This window comes from Falco naumanni, chromosome 3 (assembly GCF_017639655.2).
Source record: "Falco naumanni isolate bFalNau1 chromosome 3, bFalNau1.pat, whole genome shotgun sequence".
Classification (NCBI taxonomy): domain Eukaryota; kingdom Metazoa; phylum Chordata; class Aves; order Falconiformes; family Falconidae; genus Falco; species Falco naumanni.
Genome location: NC_054056.1, coordinates 19,265,674 through 19,288,239, shown reverse-complemented (window position 1 = coordinate 19,288,239; position 22,566 = coordinate 19,265,674). Strand labels below are relative to the sequence as shown.

Below are 22,566 nucleotides of genomic sequence, written 5' to 3'. Positions count from 1 at the left end.
GAAGACTGAAACAACTGGTAATGATGATCTCTTCGCTACTAGTTGGCTTTTTTTTCTTTCCCCTGTGATAACTCTGTGTTCATCATGCTCCAGGCTGCACTTGGACTCAGCTATTCACTTGAGGGCTTTCACCTTGGAGCATCTACCCAAGCTATTAACGGCTTCTCTAAGCATCTTCTCCATACAGTGGTATGTCTTGGGGTCAGAAGTACTGGGAGGTTCAACTGTTCTCCATCTAAAATGACTATGTGTGAAATTGTCATATAGAAAGAGGTTAGCAGAGAAACTGGTCCTATTTTTTTTCAGTTTTGCACACTCTTGTTGACAACAAAAAAAATAATATTGTTGAATCAACTGCAGGCAGACTATGCTTTGTGCATCAGCAGACAAACACGGTGGCAGCGGCTGCTTCAGAGAACTTTCCAGGGATTCTCCCACTGTTTCCTTGAAACCCAGACTGGACTTTACAGGCCAGGCAAGCACCGCTACACTCTGTTGAAACCCTGGACTTGCAATGGGATGTGCTGTGTCAAATTGCCCGTCAGGAACCTGCTGCACCTCCATCAGGCACACAGTGCTGTAGTTAGAGTGAAAGAAGGCTTGAGAAAAAGAGAAATGAGAGAAAAGTTAAATATAACATCCCCATAAATAAAAAAAAAGATGAGCAAAGATGAATTTTGGAAGTAGAGGGGAAAGGCTGAGCGTGGGTGTGAGAGAGAGGATTCTGTCTAAAACTGGAACGGTACAAATGAGTAGTGATAGCCCAGGATTTGACTGCTGTGGAAAAGTGTATCTAAATAATACCTTACTTTGCCCCAAAATAATTTAAGTATAGAGAAAAATCAGAGGAGGTGATGAAATAAGCAACATGCTCATTAAACATACGTAGCTGAGGAGAGCGTGGGTCTGAGCTGAAGCAGGAGGAGCCTGTGCGTGTGGCTCTGCGACGTGATGGCAGCACTGCGGGGAGGTGGGAGGCTGGAGTGGCCCAGCGCCGCTGGGGCAGGAGCCTGGGACGACCCTGGGAGTTCCTTTGCTGTATTGCCAAGTTGTCTAGAGAGCGAGGAAAGGGCTGCGGTGCTGCTGCTGGGTGGAGAGAGCTCCTGTAGGGAGCCCAAAACAGCCCAGGAGCACGGCAGAAAGCAAGGGGGTGGGATGTGCGCTTTGGGGAAATGCAGTCACGTCACTTGGACGGAGTGAGAAAGGTTTGTATCCGTTTGAAGACTTCTTTTGTAGTGCAACAGGGCATTCAACAAAAGTGACAAAGATCAGAAAGCATTATCCATTGGCTCTTCCCCACTCAGAAATTACCCAGAAGAAAATACTGCTAGGAGGAGTAGAAGTGATCAGCCTTTGACAAGGCGGAGGAGGATTTGTAAAAGCTCATTCTCAAGGTTACACGATTGAAGAATAAAACAGGAAATCCCCTTACTTTGCAACTTTCAAAAGATGGCATTCAAATTACATTTAGGATATGATCCAAATGCCATGAAAAATTTTTCCATCAACTTCGATGGATGTTCTAAAACAGGATGTGTTAAATCAGGGGAAATAATAACAGAGTCGCAAGTAAATTAACAGAAGATTCACAACACATGATGAATCACTGTATTAAAGAATCAATTAGAGTCAGCTATTTAAATAAAGGCAGAGTAGTAGCAGAAAAAAATTGAACTAGAAACAAATGAGAACATCTGCTGAAGTTTCCAAAGCTATATTTAACATTAACTTGGGAAAAGCACCTGGGCTGAATGGTGTCTCATCAAAGATTTGTGTTTCCAGACCAAAATCACTCTGATACTTTAAACCAAAATAAAAAAATATCTTCTGCTCAACCAAAAGAGAAAATTCCTCTCTAAACCCTTCCCTACGGCTGAATTTTGTTATGGGAAGTATCACCATCTTACACCAGAGAAGCAACCAAATGCACACGCTTCTGTACGAGCCGGTTGTGTGTTTGGTGAGATCCAGCACCGGGGCTGCTGCCCTGCTGGCTGCTGCACCCAAGCCGCAGCTCCTGCCCCACTGAACCAGTTTACTGGAACAGGGCCTGCCCTTGCATGGCAGTACAATTAGCTAAGGGTGGGCTGGACTTTATTAAATGCAAAGAATATTTTGGATTCAAGCACTCAGCACAGAGGAGAGTATGAAAGGCGAGCAGGCTTTTGGTAGGGATGCCAGATTTGCTTCCAAGAAATTACAAATGGATGGGCCATTTCTTTGGTTGTGAATATTCAGAGGGAAAAAAAAAAAGAGCTTTTGAGATTCAAGTTTGACAGTAAGTTTACTGTCTCTTTTAATGTTAGTCAGGAAGGTGGTAGGAGACAGGACTGCCTGTGCCAGATCGTATGGATGTGACCCTAAAGACGTTTGGTCAGCCAGCCGTATACCTGCTGCTGCAGAGGCTATATTTAGGGTTTCTCTGATGATGAAATCTAGATTTCTGCAACGACCAACGTAATTTCTCTGCTGTCAGTTTAGACGTTGTTTCAGGGAGGAGCTGGCAGATGCATGTGATGCTGGATGGGGCTGTATCATGCTTTTCGTTGTGCACGGTCCCCTGAGCAATGCTGGCCACCGCCTCCCCCCCTGCCTATTTTCTGAAAAATGTTGGTGTTCAGAAAGTTGTCTGAAAGCAGATTTAAATTTCATGTGAGAAACTTCCATTGAGGGGAACCACCACGTCAGGGGGAAAACCCCACACCTTGAGACACTGAAATGATTGCAAGAATTCTTCTTTAAGATGTCTAAGTAGGAATCTTTCTCATAACATGGAAAAGACGTCTGGATTTTACATGGCTGCTGCCAAATGAAAATCTTAAGGGTGGGAGGATTTACCTTTGGTTATTCCTGATGGAGACACCTAGAGTAAGTCAGCGCAGACCCACCTAGGTGTAGTGCAGCCACCCTGGTTCCTGCCTACTCAGCCCCCAGACCTGGTTATTTAAGCACGTGTGTACTCGCTGCGGGGACAGTTCTTCTAGTTACAGCCTTACTCGAGATTACCCCACTTTTAAGTACAAACAGACATTTCTGTGTACCTTTTCTTTTCCTTTACAGACTTTTATTTATATTATGTATCTGTATCTCACATGCCAATGGAAACCAGGAAAGGAAATTAATTTGTATGAATGGACTTCATAAATTTCATGATTTACTAGTAATGAAGTCCTGGTTTGCAGGATGAGAAATAATAGGGCTTTTCCAAAATATCTTAATCCTTGGCTATGATTAGTGGCATAAAATGAACCATTCTTTCCTATGTGTTGAAGTCCAAGTTGTGCTCCATGTAGCTATGTGATATTCTTTCCAGTCTCATGTCAGTAAATAATTGCAGTGCTGCTCTTTAGTCTGTCTCTGACCTTCGCTACGCTGGCCTTTCTTGAACAAAAGCTGAGAATTGCGACAGACTGATCCCCTTCTGTGATCTGATTTAGTCTAGTGTAAAAGGAAAGTTCATTAATCCTACTCCCAAATTCCTTAACCAGTTTACCATGCATGTGCTACTCCATAAGCATATGTAATACAGCGCAGCCATAACAGTGCTTAAAGCAGGATTAGGCAAAACTTCACGTTTTCTAACTGCTTCTACTTTCGTAGAAATACAAGTTCACTTTCTTTCTATTGTCTAGGGTGAATTATATTTTTTTTTGTAAAAAAAATTATTTTAACTAGTTTAGGGTTTATGAGTTTAGGCTAGAATATTGTCTAGTCTGTCTCAACTTGGCCACTTTATGTAATTCTAGTTGTTATTACCGGAATGTGAACCAAAGATGATTCGTGTTTTAAGGAGGCTCTTTTGGGGATGGGAAGAACCAAGTAGCTTAATATCTACTCATTTTAACAATTAAAAACTGGCAGCTGAGCTGTGTACTCAAGCAAGGATTTTTGGGCTGAGAGAAATGTTTTAGAATCTAGAAAAGAAAAACCACATGCTACTAAACCCTGCGGATGGTTTTCCACTGTTCCCTAGGAAGTGGGCAGGGCTCTGGGAGCAAGCCGTGCCGCATGCAGCACCACTGGGGCCAGCACGCAGCAGTGAACACAGAGATGGGGTTGTCCTCTCTCAGTGGTAGGAACCAGAAGTCAACCTGCTGGCATCAGAGCAGTTGTGTATGCTTCAGAATTCGGGCAAGGAAGAGAAGGGATCCACTTGCCTTTTTTGCGTGTCAACAGTGAAACATTTCCAATAATCTTAAGGTATAATGAGCAAAACAGGGTGTTTACAATGCAGTGACTGATTCTCTCCTGCCAAGCCATCAGACTTGCGCCTTGTGCATTTGTAGACCACCTTTACCTGTCTGCCTGTGTTTAATAATAACTTGATGCAAAGCCCACTGAAGTGACTCAGGATTCTTCTGTAGACTTCTGTGCTCTTTGGATGAGGCTCCAACTCAGCATCATGAGAGCCTATCACTTAATGATCTTGAAACAAGTCCTATGTTAAAAAAAAGGCATGAAAATCTCTTCATACTGGGTGAAAATTTAAGGGCCCACAAGTTGATAGCTCCCCAAAGTTGGTAGTTCCCAGCACAAGTTCTAGTTCCCAAAGTAGCTGTAAATGATTATATTGCATTAATATGTACAGCTTTGCGACACATGCAATAATCTGAAATACTGTCCTATTGCACATGTAGGGTGACTGTGTCGCAGGGCTGTGAGAGCCCTCGCTTCGGTTGTTTGGGCGTGCTGGCAGCTAAGGCAATGTTTGTGTTGGTTACAAGGTCGAAGCCAGGGGGACCTCACAGAGCCCTACGTCCATGTGCATTGAGTAGTAGATATTTTGCATGAAGGCACTGTGCCTGCTACCTTCCCCCTTTATGCCAGTGGGAAGGAGAAACGTCTCTCCTGGAGCAGTTGTGCAGGTGTGTGAGGTCCCTCTGTGCCATTTTGGAGGTCTCTTGAGTTGCTGCACTCTGTCATGTGGTCTATAACGGGACAATGACAGTGGTATACCATGCATTTTCTCCATGGAAAACGGGATACTTTCAAGAATTTTCCATTTCTCAGAAGCTGGGGGGTGGTGGTGCTTCTTTCTTGTGCAGCGCTTTCTGTTGCAGCTTGCCGTAGATAGCCATGACAAAGAGAAAGCATGAAAGCTTCTGGGGTAGAACATTCATCCTCACTTATCTGGCCCTCGGAGACATTAGCTAATCAAGGCACGATACTCCATACAATAGGACAAGTGCTGTAAAGCTACCTCTGTTATCCCAGCAAATGTGAAGACTTATCATTCCCATGGCCATTTTACAGGATTTGTTTTCTTCTGACAACAACATCCACAGCCTACGGTGCTATCAGCTTCAACAATGAATCTGATGCTGGCTCTGTGTTATCTGCTCCCTAATATACTGTCCTTTTTTTTCTTTCCCCCCCCCCCCCCCCCCCCCCCCTTCTTTCCCACCCCATTTGTGAGAATTTGTCCCCTGGAGCTCTTCTCTATCAGGCCCCTGCAGCTGCTGTTATTTTAGATATGGCAGGAAGTAGGTACCGGAAAACAGCGAGAGCTCGCAGTGCTCAGAAAAATCTAGAAATTCCTCTGATTTACCCCAGGCTCTGGCTCCAATCAAAGCTGGTTGCAAGAAAAAAAAAAAAAACCAAACCAACGGAGGGGGGGTAGTGTCAGCGGGGGGAAAGGCCCAAGCAGCCAGCTGTGTCAGCGGCGGGTGTCAGGAAGGGGAGCTTCAGCCACCACCGCCCGCAGGGTGTGGGGATGCTCGAGGTCGGGCGAGCCCAGCAGCATTCGGCTGGGAGCAGCCCCACGGCACCCTGCCTCACCAGCCATGGGAAGCCCCTCTCGCCTCCCCCGGGACATGCGTCTCCTAAAGCCCATCCCTTCGTAACACTCTCGCCGCTCGTGCCCGTGTGCCTGAAGCAGAGGAGCTCACCTGGGGCTCCGGGAACACTTGCAGCAGCGCTTAGCAAAGGGCGCCGGCCAAAGGCACTGGTGGAAAGCCACTAGGGCAAGAAACTTACATCACTACTACTACTACTACTATTATTATTATTATTACTACCACTATTATTATTATTGTTATAATTTTACAGCTCAGCCAGGATACTTCTTCATCTGCTAAGCAAAGACATTTTTAGCCACTTTGAATACCTTTTAAATCAAGCTGACTCTGGAGATGACTTCTAAAAGAAAAGGGGAAAAAAAAGGAAAAAGAATAAAGAAAAACACCTCTGAACGTTTCAGTTCAGCAAGTGGTTTAGAAAAAAGGCACCACCACCCCCATATACAAAGGCACAGAAAAGATACTACCTTTAGAACTGGTTTTAATAAAGAAATCGTGCTCTTTGACACAGCAGATAAGGAGGAAGATGTCCACCCACAGATATCTCACACCATTAGTGATCTAGTTAACATCTGTAAATGTTTTAGGGAAAGAAATTACACTTTGAGACATTTCTTTTTTAATTACAGGCTCCAGATGAGATTTGTTAGAGCAGGGAAATGTATCCCATAGCGACTGATGTCAATAGCAAGCAGTCCCTAAAGCCAGCCAGGATTGGGAAAGCCATGCTGTTTGCTGCTCTTGGCACTGCTCCCTGCTTTCACAATGTCAAACTTAGAACCGCCTTTATATGCACTTTCCATTTTTTTTTTCCACAGTAGCTGTTGCCAGCAAGCTGTAAACTACCGTATATCACTCAGATTTAAGAACCTAAACTTTAAAACAAATTAAACTCTTGTTGACATTGTAATAAAAATCAGAATCGAACTGAACAGCTCAGTAAAACTGCACTTCAATTATTTTATGGATTTAAGATTGTTTTCTAGGATTCCCAGACTCCCAATACAGCAAAGTTATTTCCTCTTGGCAGATGTCTGAAAAAAAAATTCATTGAATGGATAAAATTATGTGGCAGACACTAAAGGGAGGAAACGGTGTCTCCCCAGCACCTGTAAATATTTGCTCTGTGTCTTGACCAGAAGAGCCTTTCGTCCGTACTTTGAAAAAAAAAAAAGAAAAGAAAAGAAAAAAGAAAGTCAAGGTATTTATTTTGTGAGTTTTTAAGAAAATAGAATTTTTGTCTGTCAAAACCCAGTTCCTAACTCTTATGTGTTTGTGTGGTTTTGAACGAAAACAGCAAATACGGGTCTGACCCACCCTTGGGAACCCCGTCCAAGTGCAGGTAAATGCATGCAGCACATGGGTGCTCCCAGCGCTGGCCTCTGCTTATCTTTCATCTCCCTGCTTAGCAGTTAACGTTGGGTATTCTTTTTATAATTATTTTTTTCTTTTCCCCCCGTTCTGTAAAATGGAAACAGAGGTTTCCATCTGATTAATTGCCAGGTTTCCATTCTTCATACTGTTTCCTCTCAAAACAGTTTGGAATGAAAGTATTTCAGAAATGTGTGTAGACGGAAGCTACTGGAGATAATAATTTGTTTCATGTTGATGTGTTTTATAAAAGGTGTGGTGCCCGAGGAAGGCTGTTGTGTGGAGCAAATAGCAATCTGCCTGCGCAGCCTTCCACCCAAACCTTTGTTGCACTTCACTTTTTTTTCCTTCATTGCATCCATGAGATGTCCTTTATGTCCCTAAAGCCCCAGCCTGAAAAGCCCCACGTTCCCAGGATCTTCGGCGAGCGCTGACCCTTGCTGGGCTGCTCCTGTCACAAGGGTGCTGCTGAAGCAATCTTCAGCCAGATGTTGCACATCTGCATGCCCACAGCTGGGTCCCGGGGTCTGTGTGTTCTGGCTGAGCTGCTCGGGGAGCAGGAGCCGCCTGTACCCCCGAGCAGCGTGTCACTGTGTGGGTTTCCCAAAGCCGCTCTGTTCCGGGATCCATGCGTTCACCTCCTGATCTCAGCTGGCTGACTTGACCTAACCGAGTCTCACGTAAGCAGCCAGTTCTCTTCACTGTAGCATTAATAAATTTTTTAAAGCCACTTCTGAGTTACTGTTAAAGTTCTTCCACTCATTTTGTTGCCTGGAGCACCTCTCCGAGTGCAGGCCAAATTCCTGCTGGAGTTTGGCTGTGCTGCCAGCTCGCAGCCTGGGCTGTGCAAGCTCCCTGTCATTCCTCAGCCATGGAGAAGCGAGGGCTTCGGAGTCCAAGTACTCCAAAGAGGCAGAAAAGAAGTCTGTCGCACATTGCGAGTGGTTGTTTGGAAAGTGTAATGCAAACATTTTGAATGAAATTTCAGGTCCTTAAGTGTGCTTGAGAGACGAGTGTTGTATGCCTGTGCTTCTCAAGTGCCGTTTTCCTAGCTCCCCGGTGCTGGCCGCAGGTTTGCTGAGCTTCGTTCTTGGGGCAGAATAAATTTCCTCTCTGGTGGAGAGCGCTGGGCTTCAGCACAGTTCTTGCATCAAGCGCTGAGCTGCACAGGGGAAGGTTTCGTCTTCCTTGGGAGTCCGGCTGTGATTCTTACTGAACTTTTACAGCCGTATCTGGTGTTTTTTCTGTTGACATTGCTCTGTCAGTCCAACATAAGGAGCCATTCTGCAGCTTAACACAGCATGTGGGAGAGGAGGAAAGAGGAAAAGACATTTTGCCATGTTTTCAGCTCTGTCGCACTGGGACCATGTACAAATACGAGTATTCTTGCAGCTGCTCTCATTTGAGGCGCTTGCTATAGACGGTTTTAGCATCCGAGGAGCCCTGGAGTCCCAGCAACCGTCTGGACATGGTGGTTTTCACAGCTATGTCTTCTGTGCTGGGGAGGAGAGCGCCTGATAACACCCACGGATGGCTTCCCACTGCAGCCCAGCTTGCATGGATACGGCTCCAGTGTGGCGCCCCAACATCAGCCTTTGGATCAAACCTTCCCAGCCAAACTGGATTGGAGTTTTGTCGTAAAAAGTTCTTTACCAAGCCGTGGTGCGAAACCAGTGGAAGAGCGTCATTAACCGCTGCTAGTGCTCTTCTCCAAGGAGCCACGGCAGGGAAGACACGCGGTCCTCTTTGACCGGCAGCGCTCTTCAGCAGCAGATGCTGCTGTGGTTAAAACAAAATCCTGTGGCATCACGTCCAGCTCGCATTATGGTGGTGACCAAGTCATCATGCCACAAGCAAATCTATCACATGATAATTTGCCTGCATCATTTTTTTTGCAGGCTGTTTGCAGCCACCCATGCAGGGTCCCAGAACCAGCCCTGCTTCTGTGCCCAGTGCTGAAGGTTAGCGGCCGTGTTCCTGAGGGTTGGAACCTAAGGATTTCCGCCAGTTAGCACAACCTTTCCCCGCCTGGCCCCTAGCAGGCTCATGGGTGGGTATCTTTCCCCTTATCGAACACATTAAAAATTGTTATAGCCCCACCCAGCCTTTCTCTTCCCTTGAGCAGCGTGTGTCCGCTCACTGAGTCATCCATGGCCGTCATTTTATCTGCCTGAGCAAAAACCCTGGGAATCAGGGGCTGGCAGCCAAAGCTCAGCCTTCACCAGAGCCGTGGTGGGAGCATGGCCCAGCAGTGGCTGCCCCCCAAAGCAGCACAGGCGCATCGTGTATGGCACACGCAGCAGTGTCCGGGTGCTGTCGCTGCCTCAGTGCCCTCTTCGCTGGGTGACAGGGGTAATGGCACTGATCTTTGCTGGTTAGCACGTGCTTTGAGGTTTGCTGATGGAAAGGGCTGTAAAGGAGAGAGGTGTTGATGATGATGATGATGATGATGATGATGATGATAACAGGGTGAATGGGGTCCATTTAGAAAAAAAACCAAAAAACCCTCCTTGCTCAGGAAAAGGTCAGATTGACCCTATTTTAGCCTGTCTCCAGAACACTTCTGGTGTTGAGGCCCAATGTTACCAAAACCCGTCAGACTTGGAGGCTGGTTGAGTGGGGAAAGAGCCAAGTTTCTTGGTTGTTCTCAGCCACAGAAAGAAAAGGGCACTCACCAAATACCCCGGTGTGACCCAAGGTGCTTCTTTCTTCTTTCTTCCATTCATTGTTTCTTTGCTTTATTTGATATGCTGAGGTGCACATGAGGTGTTTTCTTACGAACAGCAGTGCAAGGTGGCTCATTTTGGAGGATTCCAGATAATCACTAGGGGCCACACTGCTGTTACATAAAGTCAATTAAAGAGCATACGTGCACATCCCATTGATTTGATTTAGAACTAACAAAAGCTTCAGTAGTATGCAATTACAAGAAGCTTAATGACCCCTTTATATTGAATGCAACTTCTGTGGCAGCTAATATGCTTTGATGAATTGCTCATTATGTGCAATGTTGGAAAAGCTTCTGAAAAGATTAATAATTGTATAATCGATAGAGAAATTCAGTCGTATTTGGCTTTTTTAAAATGCTGAAATCAGTAAGTCGTAGAGATTATGGATCCTCTCTTGTTCGCTGTTTTCCTCCTGTACCCACAGGATTATTATTTTTTTTCTAAAGCTAATCTGTCACTTTTCCACCACACGGAGAAATTCCTCCTGGTGTTACGGGGAAAGGTACACACAACTACTCTTTGAGCCCCTGTCTGTGCAGGGTGATTCTGTACACTAGTAGATTATGGACAACCTGCTGGTTTTAAATTGCTGGCTTTCAGTCTAGCAGTAGTTTAAGTTTCATCACGTGGCTTGAGAGAACTTGCAAAATAAAGATACAGATTTTTCATCATTTGCCTGATAATTTAATATTAGCTGAAGTATTTGTGTTATGCCTCTCTCATCCGATAACTAAAATAATGACTTTTTAATTTCTTCCTATTGCCATGTGAGGTCCCAAAGGCTGGTGCCAACTGCTGGCAGAAATGCCCAGTGCTGGGCTGGATGCACACGCATGGGTTGCCCCTTCAGCAGGGCAGGAGGTCCCCAGGTGGCAGCCTGCATGGGTGGGCTCTGAGCATCGCAGCGTGGGCCAACCCACTCCCCATCTCCCACTCACGGCCTGTAAGCTTTGGGAGCTGCCGGCCCTTGGGGCTGTCAAGGGGGCTTCAGCCTTGCTCTTCTAGCAGTGGGATGCTTTGGGAGCCTCGTGTCTCGGGGGTTGCCTGCGCCCCAGCTGACTGCTGGTGGTGAGGTGCAGCAAACCTCTCAGAACTATCTGAGTAAAAAGGAAAAAAAGGAAGTTTTGTTCCTGTTACATTCAGAGTTTAATAAACACTGCCAGAGTTGTCTGGAGGCTAAAAACCAGGTAAATCAGAATTGCTTAAAATTTATTTCGAATTTGAATCCACTGTCGTCATACTTCAGGGCGTGATTCGTGAGTTTTGAATGCCGGGGTCTGACAGCACTATTTTACTTCTGGGTGCTAAACTGGAAAGTAAAACTGATCCCCAGGATCAGTCTGTATTACTGTATTTCTTAGGGCAGGGGCAGGTTTCGGTTGTCTTTAGCAGAGCGGTGCAGGCTCTTCCTTATTCCTTCCTGAGTGGTGCCCACAAAGCGTCCAGCACCACCGGCCTCGGGTTTTGGCTGCCTTAGGTAGCGTTTGCGCAGTCCTCCTGTCATGTGGAAATTCTGTGTAAAACATAAAACATGTCTGTTTTGTTTCCCTTACAGATGCTCTTAGGAACGTAAACACATAATTTTGGTTAAAGTGTGGTTTATTTGTCTGTTGCCCAGCCCTGCCCTCACACGCGCGTGTCAAACACGGCTCACATCACACCACAGCAGATCCCAGAGCCTCCACGCCGCCAGGACCCCAGCTGCTCCGGGCAAGCTTGGCCTGTCTGAGGGCCACTGAAAATTCCTGTTGACTCTCTGGTTCTTTGGTATAAAAGCTAAGCCAGGCTGAGTGCAGCCATCCTCAGGCCGAGAGGAAAAACAAACCAGAGTTTAGACCCCAGTATGCTGGGAATCACTGCGGCTCTGCTGATTCCTGAGCTAATTCCCAGCAGCCGGGGAATTCACCCCTAAGTGTTTGCAGAGCAAGAGATGCAGGGCGTTTCCAGTGTTGCACATGGGAGGGATGACAAAAAAAAATCCAGACCCGGGAGTTTTGGTGCGATAGGATGGGACTCATTTAGTCTGGGCACCTAGTCAAAAGCCCCAGTTAAATTATTGCCACACGTTGCTGTCATCGCACCGCAGCAAGGAACCTTTCCCATTAGCCCTCCGCAGCGCAGCCACCGTGGGGGATCCCACATTATTTGGAGCTGTTGGGCTAAATAAAGTGGAAGGTAGAGCAGGTAGCAAAGTGCCACCAGGGTAATGGCTGTCACGCACAACAATGCCATCCATCGTGCCAAGGCGACGTCTGTATGGGAGGATCGTGTTTTATTAAAGCCTGCTACTTGTTGTCACTCCCTCACTCCACTGTCCTGTTCGCTGTCTCCAAAAATAGCATGCCCTGTGGTGGTGGCTTATTATGGTTAAACAGATAAAAATAAGTTTAAGGTTTAAATGCATCCAGGACACCTGAGGTAATACAAGATCTGACTTCTTTATGGAACGTGTGAAGTTATACTTTCCATTGCTTCACAAGACTTGTTTTGTTTGGTTTTTAATTCAGTAAGCTTCAATGTGATCTATAGTTTCGCATTACAGGCTGGCACCTCAGGAATTTGTACCACTATTTTCTGATTTTTTCTTATTATTCACAGGACAGTACTTACTAGCTTTGAAAAAAGAACTTCTCTGAGACAGCCCTATCTATTTTCAGTGATTTGTTTGTTACAGCTTTCATATGTCAGAGAGGAGTGCTGCTTATTAGTAGTGAGGAAGTAGATACCCTGATAAAAACTGCAAGATTTTACTCATGTGATGGAGGTCATACCAGGAGCTGCATTTCTTTACTTGCTGTGTATGTGTCTATATTTAGTGTTTTCTCTCTTTAAATAAAATCTGTACATGGAGATAAGGGAAAGCATTTTTTCCTCCTGTATTTCTGCTTCTTCTGCATTTATTTGCGACTTTGAATTCCTCTTCAGTGATGCTAATGTGTGGCATTTCATCTGAAATGAAGGGCATGCGAGAGCACAGGAGCCTGATGGAGCAAGATGTGGCATCACCAGTGGAAAAATCCAAGGGCAGTAATTACAGACAGCAAAGTGAACGTCATGCTACAAAGCACTCTACAAGGTAGCGTGGTGTCAGCGTCAGACTTGTGAACTCACTCCAGAGTTATGTTTCCCTGCCCTGTTCATGTGCTGAGTAGTGATGGTGTGGTCAGAACTACCCAGCGGAGAGGGAGACACAGTCCCCACTCCGTACCATTCGTAAGCAGTGAGCTGTGCCTGACCCGGGAAACAGCGCGCTGAGGGGTACCTCCACGCTCTGGAATGAGGGACGTGGAGAGATCCCTCCCCTGGATGTCACTGTGGTTGCACCAACATAAGGCTTGACCTGAGCTCGTGGATTCTGCTGGAAGGCAAAAATGATGAGCCAAACTGAGGCAGGTTTGCTTTCAGGACTGCTGCTCTTTTCTGGAGATTGCTCGACTTTGATACCTATGCAGTCTGACCGCTGTCAAACACAGTCCAAACGTGGTGTCCAAACATGGCACCACATTGCTTGGGCAGCTACACCCACCTGAAAGGTGAAGCATTATTGTCAGGACACAGCAGGATCCAGGCATAGTTTCACACAGGCTTTTCACCCATGTAGCTTGAAAGATGCAGTTGGTATTACTTGTATTTTCCATGACATGTGCACCAGTCAGAGCAGGTTGCTTTTGTTCCTTTCCATCGAGAGAGCATCTGAGCCTCCTGCTTTGGTTCTGCTCTGTGGTAGAGATGATGGTCCCCAGTGCCTGCAGGTGGACATGATGTAACAAGCAAAAGTTGGTTACTCAGCTGTGGAAAAAACCTTGATGCGACCCTGAAGCCCTAGATGCCTGGGAACATGCTGTGTGGCTCTTCCTGTTGGTAAGGAAACCAAAAAGCATCCTGAAGGGACCAAACTAGTGCCATCACTGTGTACACAGGAACAGGGGCAGGTACATGTCCAGTGAGTCTCAAGGTGCCAGCTCTGTGGAAAACCTCTCAGTGCCCTTTTGCTTCAACTCTATCACACCCCTCACCTGTGTATTAAAAACTAAAAACAAAACCCCCAAAAAAGTAGAGTGGAGAGCTACAAAGCTCGCTTGTGAAAGAGAAGCACACAGTTGGAAGGGGGTGCAAGTAAAAGCAGCTCATGGCTCCGCTGCTCGGCGTCCTCGTACAAGCCTTTCTCCGCTGCTGCCGAAGCAGGCTGAAGTCAGTGGAAGGATGGTTGTCGCCGTGCGCAGCCTGTGGTGCCATGTGTGAAGAGGCACTGGTTTAACCCGGAGCCTTGGTGGCACTGCTGACAAAGTGAACGGAGACGGGATACATTTTCAAAGCACCATCGCTCCCTCCCAAAACCGTAGACTCGGCTCTTGGTAACGGTGGGTTTGACTATGGCTCTCAGCTCACCTTCCATCTTTCAGACTGCTGGGAACATTTGCCTTCAGGAGCGTGAAGCCTCCCAGACTCTGGTATCTGTAGCCCCTGAGGCTCCCCTGGCGGGCAGCGCGCTGACCGTGCCACCTCCCCGCGCCGCTGACCTTGGGACCTCGTTGAGCTGCGCGGGGCCGGTGTCTGGGCTGGAAGGCAGGACCTGGTCTCAGAAGGGCAGGTGTTTCGTTAACATAAGGCCACAGTGTTATCCGTATTAGCAGTCAGATACAAGGAGAGCAGAAATCTGCAGAAATGTAAAGTTTTGCCAGTTGATGGAATCCACGTACAGCCACCAAATGTTAAAAATACTCCATTTCCTATGAAGTTCACGTCTATATATGGAACCCACATTTGTTCAGATAGATCTGGTTGTCCTGTTCTGTGCAGGAACCCAAACTGTTGCATCGGTAAGACACTGATTTTGCTAATTAGCAAAGCAAAAATTTCCATTGCAAGGGCATTTTAAAGCAAAATTAAATACAAGAAGAAAAAAACTCCTTATTAAACTAAAATGTGGTGTAACAGCTCACCACATCCTGCTGCCGTGGCATCTGCTGTTTAGCAAAGGAAAGGTTCCTCTTTCAGATGCCTTGACAGGTAGAGAGGTCACGTGTTACCTGCATTTCTCAGCACTATTAGTTTTTTGACTTTCTGTCAGTGGAAAAGCTGAACATGACAATGGAAAGTATCACTTTGGGGAAGGCATTGTGGGGAACTGTAGGTGTTAGCTATGAAAGTGACAGTGCCCCCCTCCCCAAAGCCAGCAGAAAAACAATGAAAAAAATCTGATGACAAAGGTGCTGTAAACCATTGTGCTCAGCTGTTTAATCTGATAGGGATCAACCTGTTGCTCTAAGGGAAGAGCTGTGCTAACCTAGGCACTGAAAATTAAACAATTTGCGTGATGTTCCAGATCTGCTGCTAAGCTGTATGTAGGACCTCAGGCAAGCCAGGTAGTTTCTTGGGTCTTTTCTGTACTGTCTATAAAATTGGACTTTTTGAGTACTCGGGTTATGTTGTTTTAAAAATGCATGTAAAGCCTTTGCAACCTTTCTGTGAAAAATGTTGTGCTCCATCAAAACACAGCTACTCCTGGAATGGTGCTACAGACATGAAAGGACACATATCCAGGCAGCAGCGGAATCAAAGACCAGCATTTGCTTCAGGAATGAAGCTCAAACCCCAGCCAAAATACTGAATACTGCTGTTCTGTGGCGCTCAGACAATCCCCTTGTAGTAACCGGTTTGTAAGCCAAAACTTGAGCATTCAAGACAGCAACCACCTGACTTTTCTCAAGTATATAATAAATATTTTGTTACAAAGGTGAGAACTAGGGGGAAAATACCCGTTACTTTCTCTGCACAAGCAGTGTATCCCACCTCTCTGCGGAGTTCTGCTGTGATCCTACAGGACCTGGTGGAGCCCTGAGAATAACAAGGGGAAGGAGCATGATGGACAGCAAGGGAGATGGTGAACAGGGAACAGTCAGGTTGTTCACATGATGCATGAATGAAATTATCAGGAAACAAATTTAAAACACAAACAATAAGAAGTACTTTTCTGCCATAACGTCCTTAAACTGTTGTACCTGTTGCTGCAGGAAACCGTGAAGGCCAAAGCAGGTTCAGAAGGTTCTTAGAAGACTTCATGGGAGAAAATTCATCAAAGTTCACTAGAAACAAGGATGCATACCTCCTCTTGCTCACGAAGCCCTCTGGCAAACTAATGATACCCTAGAGAAAGCATCCCCAGAGGTGTGCCTGGTTCCTACGCTCCTTCCAAAGAAATGGCCACTGGCTGTTGTGGCAGATGCAACACTGGCATGGATGGACATACAGGATGCTTCAGCAGAGCCGTACTTCAGTCACATAATTTTTGATTGATGGGAAGGACAATCTTAGTTCAATCTACAACAAGAAAATTTGATGTTTTCTTGCCAAAAGAAAAAAACCACCACAGTTGTGGGTCGAACAAAACATGCCAAAACATTACATTTGTTCCAAACTAAGACATTGCCTAACATGCAACAAAAATGTTAATATGTTTTTTAGTATTAAAAGAACCAAATTTTCCAGAAATAAGCAATAAGAAATGTTGATGCTAAAGACATTTGTAACTATTTGAGAAATGTGATCTGTATTTTCATGTCACTTTGACTGGACCAACACTACATTCTCCCCCCGCCCCCCAACAAGCTTTCCCTCAACATCCGTCTCTCAGACCTGGAGGGCGAGAGGAGAGTCTTCATGGGAGCGCTGGATGGTGCGGCTGGAGGTAGCGGGGAGCATCCTTCCAGCCAAAGCCAGTAAGCATCACCCAGTGCAGCCCTCAGGTGCGTGCAGCCTGGATTCCCCTGTTCCCACCTGCCGGAGGGTTTTCCTCCCTGCCAGGGTGCCAGGGCAGGCGGCGCAGGAAAGCCCGCGCCCAGCACTTCCCCTTTCAGCTTGGTCTTCAGTGCTGTCTGCTGGCGGCCGACCTCTACAAGACCGACCACTTTGCTGGATCATGTATTGCCCCACCTGGGCCACCTGTGTGCAACTCTGTCCTCTGTAGGTTTTTCCACTGTGTTATTGGGAAATTTTATTATTATTTTTGATGCTGCAGTGGGTGAAGGGGAACAAGCGACAGTGAAACAAAACAAAACCTGTGCCGAAGCCACTCCATCCTTGGGCCACCATGGGGAAGAGGGATGCTGGACGTCCTCCTGGCGGATTTGGCCCTGTTTGATTGTGAGATCCGGGGGCAACGGATGTGCATTGGTTGGGGTTCAGTTGTCTCCCAAATCCACACTGACGTTGCCCTGGTGACTGCGGTTGAACATCTGTCAGATGCTGGTACACGAGGACACCAGCCTTGACTGCCACTCATCCAAGCAGCAGAAGCCCGCTTCTGTTAAGAAAGTAACCTGTAATAAAAATGAGCAATAAAGCTGAAAGTCTACTCTGTATCCTGTTGGAGATGGTAACAAAAGGCTAAGTAATTTCATCTGGGGACAGGTTGGCTTGGCTGCTGAGAGCTGGAGAGGGTTTGGCCAAAGGACTGTGGTGGTCCCATGGGCTAAGCCAAGGCAGATGGGCTCCCAGCTGAAAGAAGTCACTCCGTCTCATGGGTAGACCACGTGTCCTGCAGCACTCGAGTGATGCTGAGGGTACCCAGTGTGGCTGGAAAGGGAAGCTCTGAGCGCCTAATCCAATTTTGGAGATGGACCTTTGGCTCTTAGAACCTCATGTCATCAAATACTTTTTTTAAAAATAGCTTCTGAAATACTTTTACTAAACGCTTTAATAGGGGAAAGCATGGGCTATTGGGCTGGGGGATGTTACTTCTTAAAGTTTTGCTGAATGAATCGAGTAAGAGTAGCTCAGCATGTGCTATAGCATCAGTCTGAGATTCAAGATACCTGACTGAGATGGGGAGCTCCTTGGTGTTTACCTGCCTGTCCCTGTCTGCGAAATACTGGTGATACTTAGGTTCACATTTTACAGAAGGGCTGTGAATATTTATTATTTAATGTTTCTAAGCACAAACTAGCTGTACAAAGACCAAAGATAGCCTTGAGTAGTATCTCTAATTTTACTTGATATAACAGAATCTTTGAGGGAGGGTTAGTGAAACAAAGACACTGGCTGGCCCAGGTGGGGATTTGCTTTTGTTGTTGTGCTCACCACCAAGATACCACCGTGTGTTTTTGCTGCACACCCAGCGTTGCTTTGAGAAGCTTATCAAAGAAGCAATCTTTACGAAAGCAGCATGGACAGATCATCCCAAGCAGAAGTGCTCTGCTTGCATTCTAGTCAGAGACTCAGTCCCGAAAGCTGCCAGAGCCTTGCAGCTTGTGAGTGGGGTGGCACTGTGCGCAGTGCTGGAGTTGCAGGACAGCCTGTGCCACACAGCAGGGCTTGCTGCTGCCATTTGTTTCTGCTGTTCAGTAATTTTGAAGATGAACTCCACAGCACTCTCAAGAGAAAGAACTGCTTTGTCTTCACATCTCATTTCCATACCGCCCTTAGCTTGCTGCCACAAATAGGTAGTTACAAGCACAACTGATATTTCCTTTCTGAAGTACTGTGTGCGTATCCATTGGCAGAAGTGGTTTTCAGTGGCCAGGACCTGTGACACAAATCCTGACTGATGCATGTGCTGCAATTACTAAACAGGCAATAGGTCTGCAGAAAAAAAAAAAAAAAAAAGAAAGAAAAGAGAAAAAAAAAGCCAACCAAAAAAACCCAAACCCTACTAATTGCTTCAGGAAGTTGGCTTTAGACAGGTTTGGACTTTTCCAGTAAACACGTTTTGTTATCTGGATGGTTGTGAACAGCAGCCCACGAGGAAGGGGAAACATGGGCTTTTCCGTGGTCCTTCCATGACGTGGGCATGTGTTTCCCACTCCCAGCAAAGTCGGGGAAACTCTGGAGTGGCGATAGCCCTAGTGATGGCATTTCGTCTGTCTTCATGTAAATCAGGTGGTGGCAGTGGCTGTAGGGAGGCGGGTGGAAGTCGGAGAGATGCTGTGTAGGCCAGCGTGGATGGCCTTTGCCAGGCTCACTCATTTCCTGTCCATCTGCCAAAAATCACAAGCTGATAAACGGCCATAATTGTAGTGTGGGAAACTGTATTGCTTGATCATCTGCCGGGGAGGGGGAGAAGAGTGAAAGACGGCTTGTGAATAAAGAAAACAGCACTTTTATCAGTGGAGATGCAGTCTGACCAGCCGATGCCGAGATAGTGGGCCTTGTTTATTCTTTCCTCTTGACTCTTGCCAAGGGTTTGAACTGGCCTGTCGCTCCCACCTGCCCATCTGGGCAGGAGTGAAGGCTGCATGTCCGCCTGTGCCGGTCACCACGGGAGGAGGTGCCTGTTCACACGCACTATAAGCTCCAGGGAATGGGCAAGCGCACAGCAGTTTCTTCTCTTCTTCTTTTTCTTTCTCCCTGCTATCATCCCACAGTGGAAAAAAACAGCACGTGAAGCTGCATTCTGTGTAGGCATTGCACCTGCACGTACCCAGGTTTGGTGGCGGGCAGCTCTCTGCCATCAGTAATTGCCAGGGGTGACATACTTTTCAAACGGCTCTTTTTATGGAAGGGGTAGATTATTCTAAGATTTCCTGCGGTTCTTTTTGCTTTACATTTCCGAGATGGTTCAAGAGCAAATGAAATGTTTTATCTGTAATTCATTTGAAATGTTAAATATGTTTAATGCAATTGAGGATCCAGGATGCTGTTGTTCATGTGATGCCTGGTTTTACATGGTATTTAGCATGTTGATAACCTTGGTTAATCCTGCTGTTTTGCACTGTGATCAGCCTGTACAAGCTACTTTGTGATGTTACGCTTACTGTCCAGAGTTGTACTGACGCTGTCAAGGAGTGGATGCAAGTTTGGGGGGGCTGTGGACTGAAGAGACCCTCCTGCAGCAATGGGATGCTAATCAGTGCCTTTTCTCTTGTCTTCTTTCTTTGCAGTAAATGAAATTATAAGGAATGACCTTTCCAGTACCAATGTCCATTCATAGCTTTCAATACGGACCTAGTATGAACCCCCCCCTCACTTTTGACTTGGCTGGTGTGTCAGCCCAAGTAGAGAGATACCGAATAAACTGAAGACATTGCCTGGTACCACACTCTGATCTTCCACCTTACTGAATGTCAGGAACTGAAGATTTACCTCTTGCTTACAAAGAAGTAGCTCCTCAACTTCAGCTGATGAAACAGCTCCTTTAAAGAAAATCATCTCAACAGAAAGAGGAGAGAGGACGCTCCGAGACGGCGCATTTCATGGGACAAAACTAGGAAACTCAGCAAAATCTGAGTGCTTCTTCCCAGTGCTAATCTTTTTTTGGCATGGCACCGCTGGAATACAGCCCTGGAAGTGCCTTATTTTACCAGGTTGTGGCATCAGGGCGTTTTTAATAAGCTTTGAATTTGCTACCATTAAAGTGTTGGTAGGTGCAGAAACTATAGAGCTTGCCTTCTGGAGAGTGATATTGGAAAAAAGCATAGGACTCTGCAGCAAAGTAGGGGTAGCCATCCCTACTCCAGCAGGGATGAATTCCAGAATTTCTTCAGCTTTTCCTCTGCTGTAATGTACAGCCTATTGCCTTATTCTCAGTGCATTTCAAAAGACTCCTGATTTGTCATCATCTCAGCTTTCTTTTGCATATTGTCTTTATTACGTGCTAATGAATCATAGGATTGTTAGTAGTAGCATGTTAAGATTTTGATTTTAATCCAGCTTCAGTCATAGCACAAGTGAGTTGAATAGCACAAAATAAAAAAGGTTGATGGACAAAAAATTGAAATCTATCTTTTACATGATAGATGAATGTGTATGCATGTACATACATACTAGTATATATGCATATATTTATATATGACAAATAATATAGATGATTGCCTAGTGAGGGCACTGAATTTAGCAATAATTTCAATTTCTGAGAATGCATTTCAGATCCACAACAAATATTTCAGCTACTTCTTTTGAGGGTTTGTTGCACCTGAAGCAGGTATGCATTTTCTTTCCTCATGCAGTTAAGCAAGCACTTTAGATAGGCAAGAAGGATGCATACAAGATACATGTTATTTACCAAATGACAAAATATGAGTTATAGTAACTGTAAATACCATTATGGAAGAGTGTAAAATATTTGTTCAGTTATAATGTTATTATTCCGCAGAAGCCTTATAACTCTCTGCTACATGTATGAAGAAGAATATTACCAAAAAACCGCAAGGGTTTAATATGCAGCGCTGTATAGTGTGTTTTCAGATTAGCTAATGTTTCTGGAGCTACAGGTAGGCATGTAGTGTAGCCTTTAACATTGTATTTTTTACAATCAACCGCTTATTATATAACTAGCAACAACTTATTATTTCATATAACCAAAAAGATAAAAACAAAACTACAATAAAATAGCATGACTTAAATTAACGATGTTTAACATTAATATTGTGCCTTAGGAATCTGTGCCCCCTCCTGGAAATAGCGCTGAACTACTCCCGTGCTGGGGTGGCTCCACCTCATGCAGTGGCGAGGAACAGGTTTCACAAGGTGAAATCCTCCGAAGCGTTTTAAAACATTATTCTGTATAATTATGTCTTACTTTCTTTAGAAAAAAAAAAAAAATTAAAGCCATATTTGTCACATTTGCACATTACTGTGAAGACATGAGAATATAATATGGCTATCTGTACATAATATGCTGTTATCGGTCCTTATAATGGTCTGTTATTCTTCAGCTGTTTAATCCCAGTTATTTACCCTGTATTTAGCGTTGTAGACGTTGCATGAAATATTTCTTATAGACTGCCATATGAAAAGTTAAAAAGCTTGACAGATGTCAGCTTGACTTGTAGCCAGAAAATAGATCCAATAAAGCAAAATGTTTTGCTGGAAGCTAGTCTTAGAGTGGTTCATTTTATGTTACCTTGACAAATCTTCTTTTCTGATATAAAATAAGCATTTTTACTTTATATACATATATATATGAATATATATCTCCATCTCTTCTATTTGAAGCTGTTTGCATCCTGCTGCATCCTGCTAATGTAACCATCTTAGTATGGAAGTAAAGTCTCTTGTCAACAGACTATTCTTCATTTTCCCCCTGCATTTAAAGATGTTGCTGCCAAGGAGAGAAAATGATATATGATATAATTCTCAGATTTTATTATCTCAGTATTTCAGAAATGTCAACAGAGTGTGCATGGAGGAATCTCTGGTTATGCCAAAGCATTTTTTTATTCATATACATAAATACCTTGGGTGAGGCTTTTACGATACAGGACGATACACACACACACACACGGAGGTGCACCCTCCACATGTTCCTATTTCAGCAGTAATTTTAGCAAGGTTTTCAACTGTATGGGTTGGATATGTTGCACCTCCTTTATCCTTATTTTTATTTTCCTTCTCTAAGCTATTTTGGAAAAAAACAACCAACCAACCAACCAAACCTGTTTACTTTTAAACCTGGATAATGGAAGATTAAGCATCTCTTGTATATGTATTCATAAAATAAAAATGAAAGCAGAAATATTTCCTGTATGAGACTGCTATCTTGTTTTTGTACGTGTGTTATAGTTGCTGCTGTCAGTTTATGAAAATGGTTTTCATCAACCCTTTTGGGAAACAAAGCAAAACCAAAAAGCCACAATGCTCTGAACTTACAGCATAGTCCTTATAGGTCTGTGCAGAAAAGCTTTTGCCAGGGGTGATTCTGGTGATTAAAAAGAGCCTTCTGGATGGATTTT

The 22,566-nt window shown here is 45.0% G+C and overlaps 1 protein-coding gene across 3 annotated transcripts in view; it reads left to right on the top strand.

Annotated features, from left to right (window-relative positions):
• The window catches only part of NFATC1 (nuclear factor of activated T cells 1), a 111,479-nt gene extending 89,128 nt beyond the window's left edge, over positions 1-22,351 (top strand). For all 3 annotated transcript variants that reach the window (XM_040588070.1, XM_040588072.1, XM_040588071.1), the window contains exon 10: positions 19,777-22,351. In XM_040588070.1, coding sequence (XP_040444004.1) covers positions 19,777-19,826 — 50 coding nt within the window. In that variant the 3' untranslated portion in view covers positions 19,827-22,351. The remainder of the gene's footprint in view (positions 1-19,776) is intronic.
• Positions 22,352-22,566: the final 215 nt, after the last annotated feature.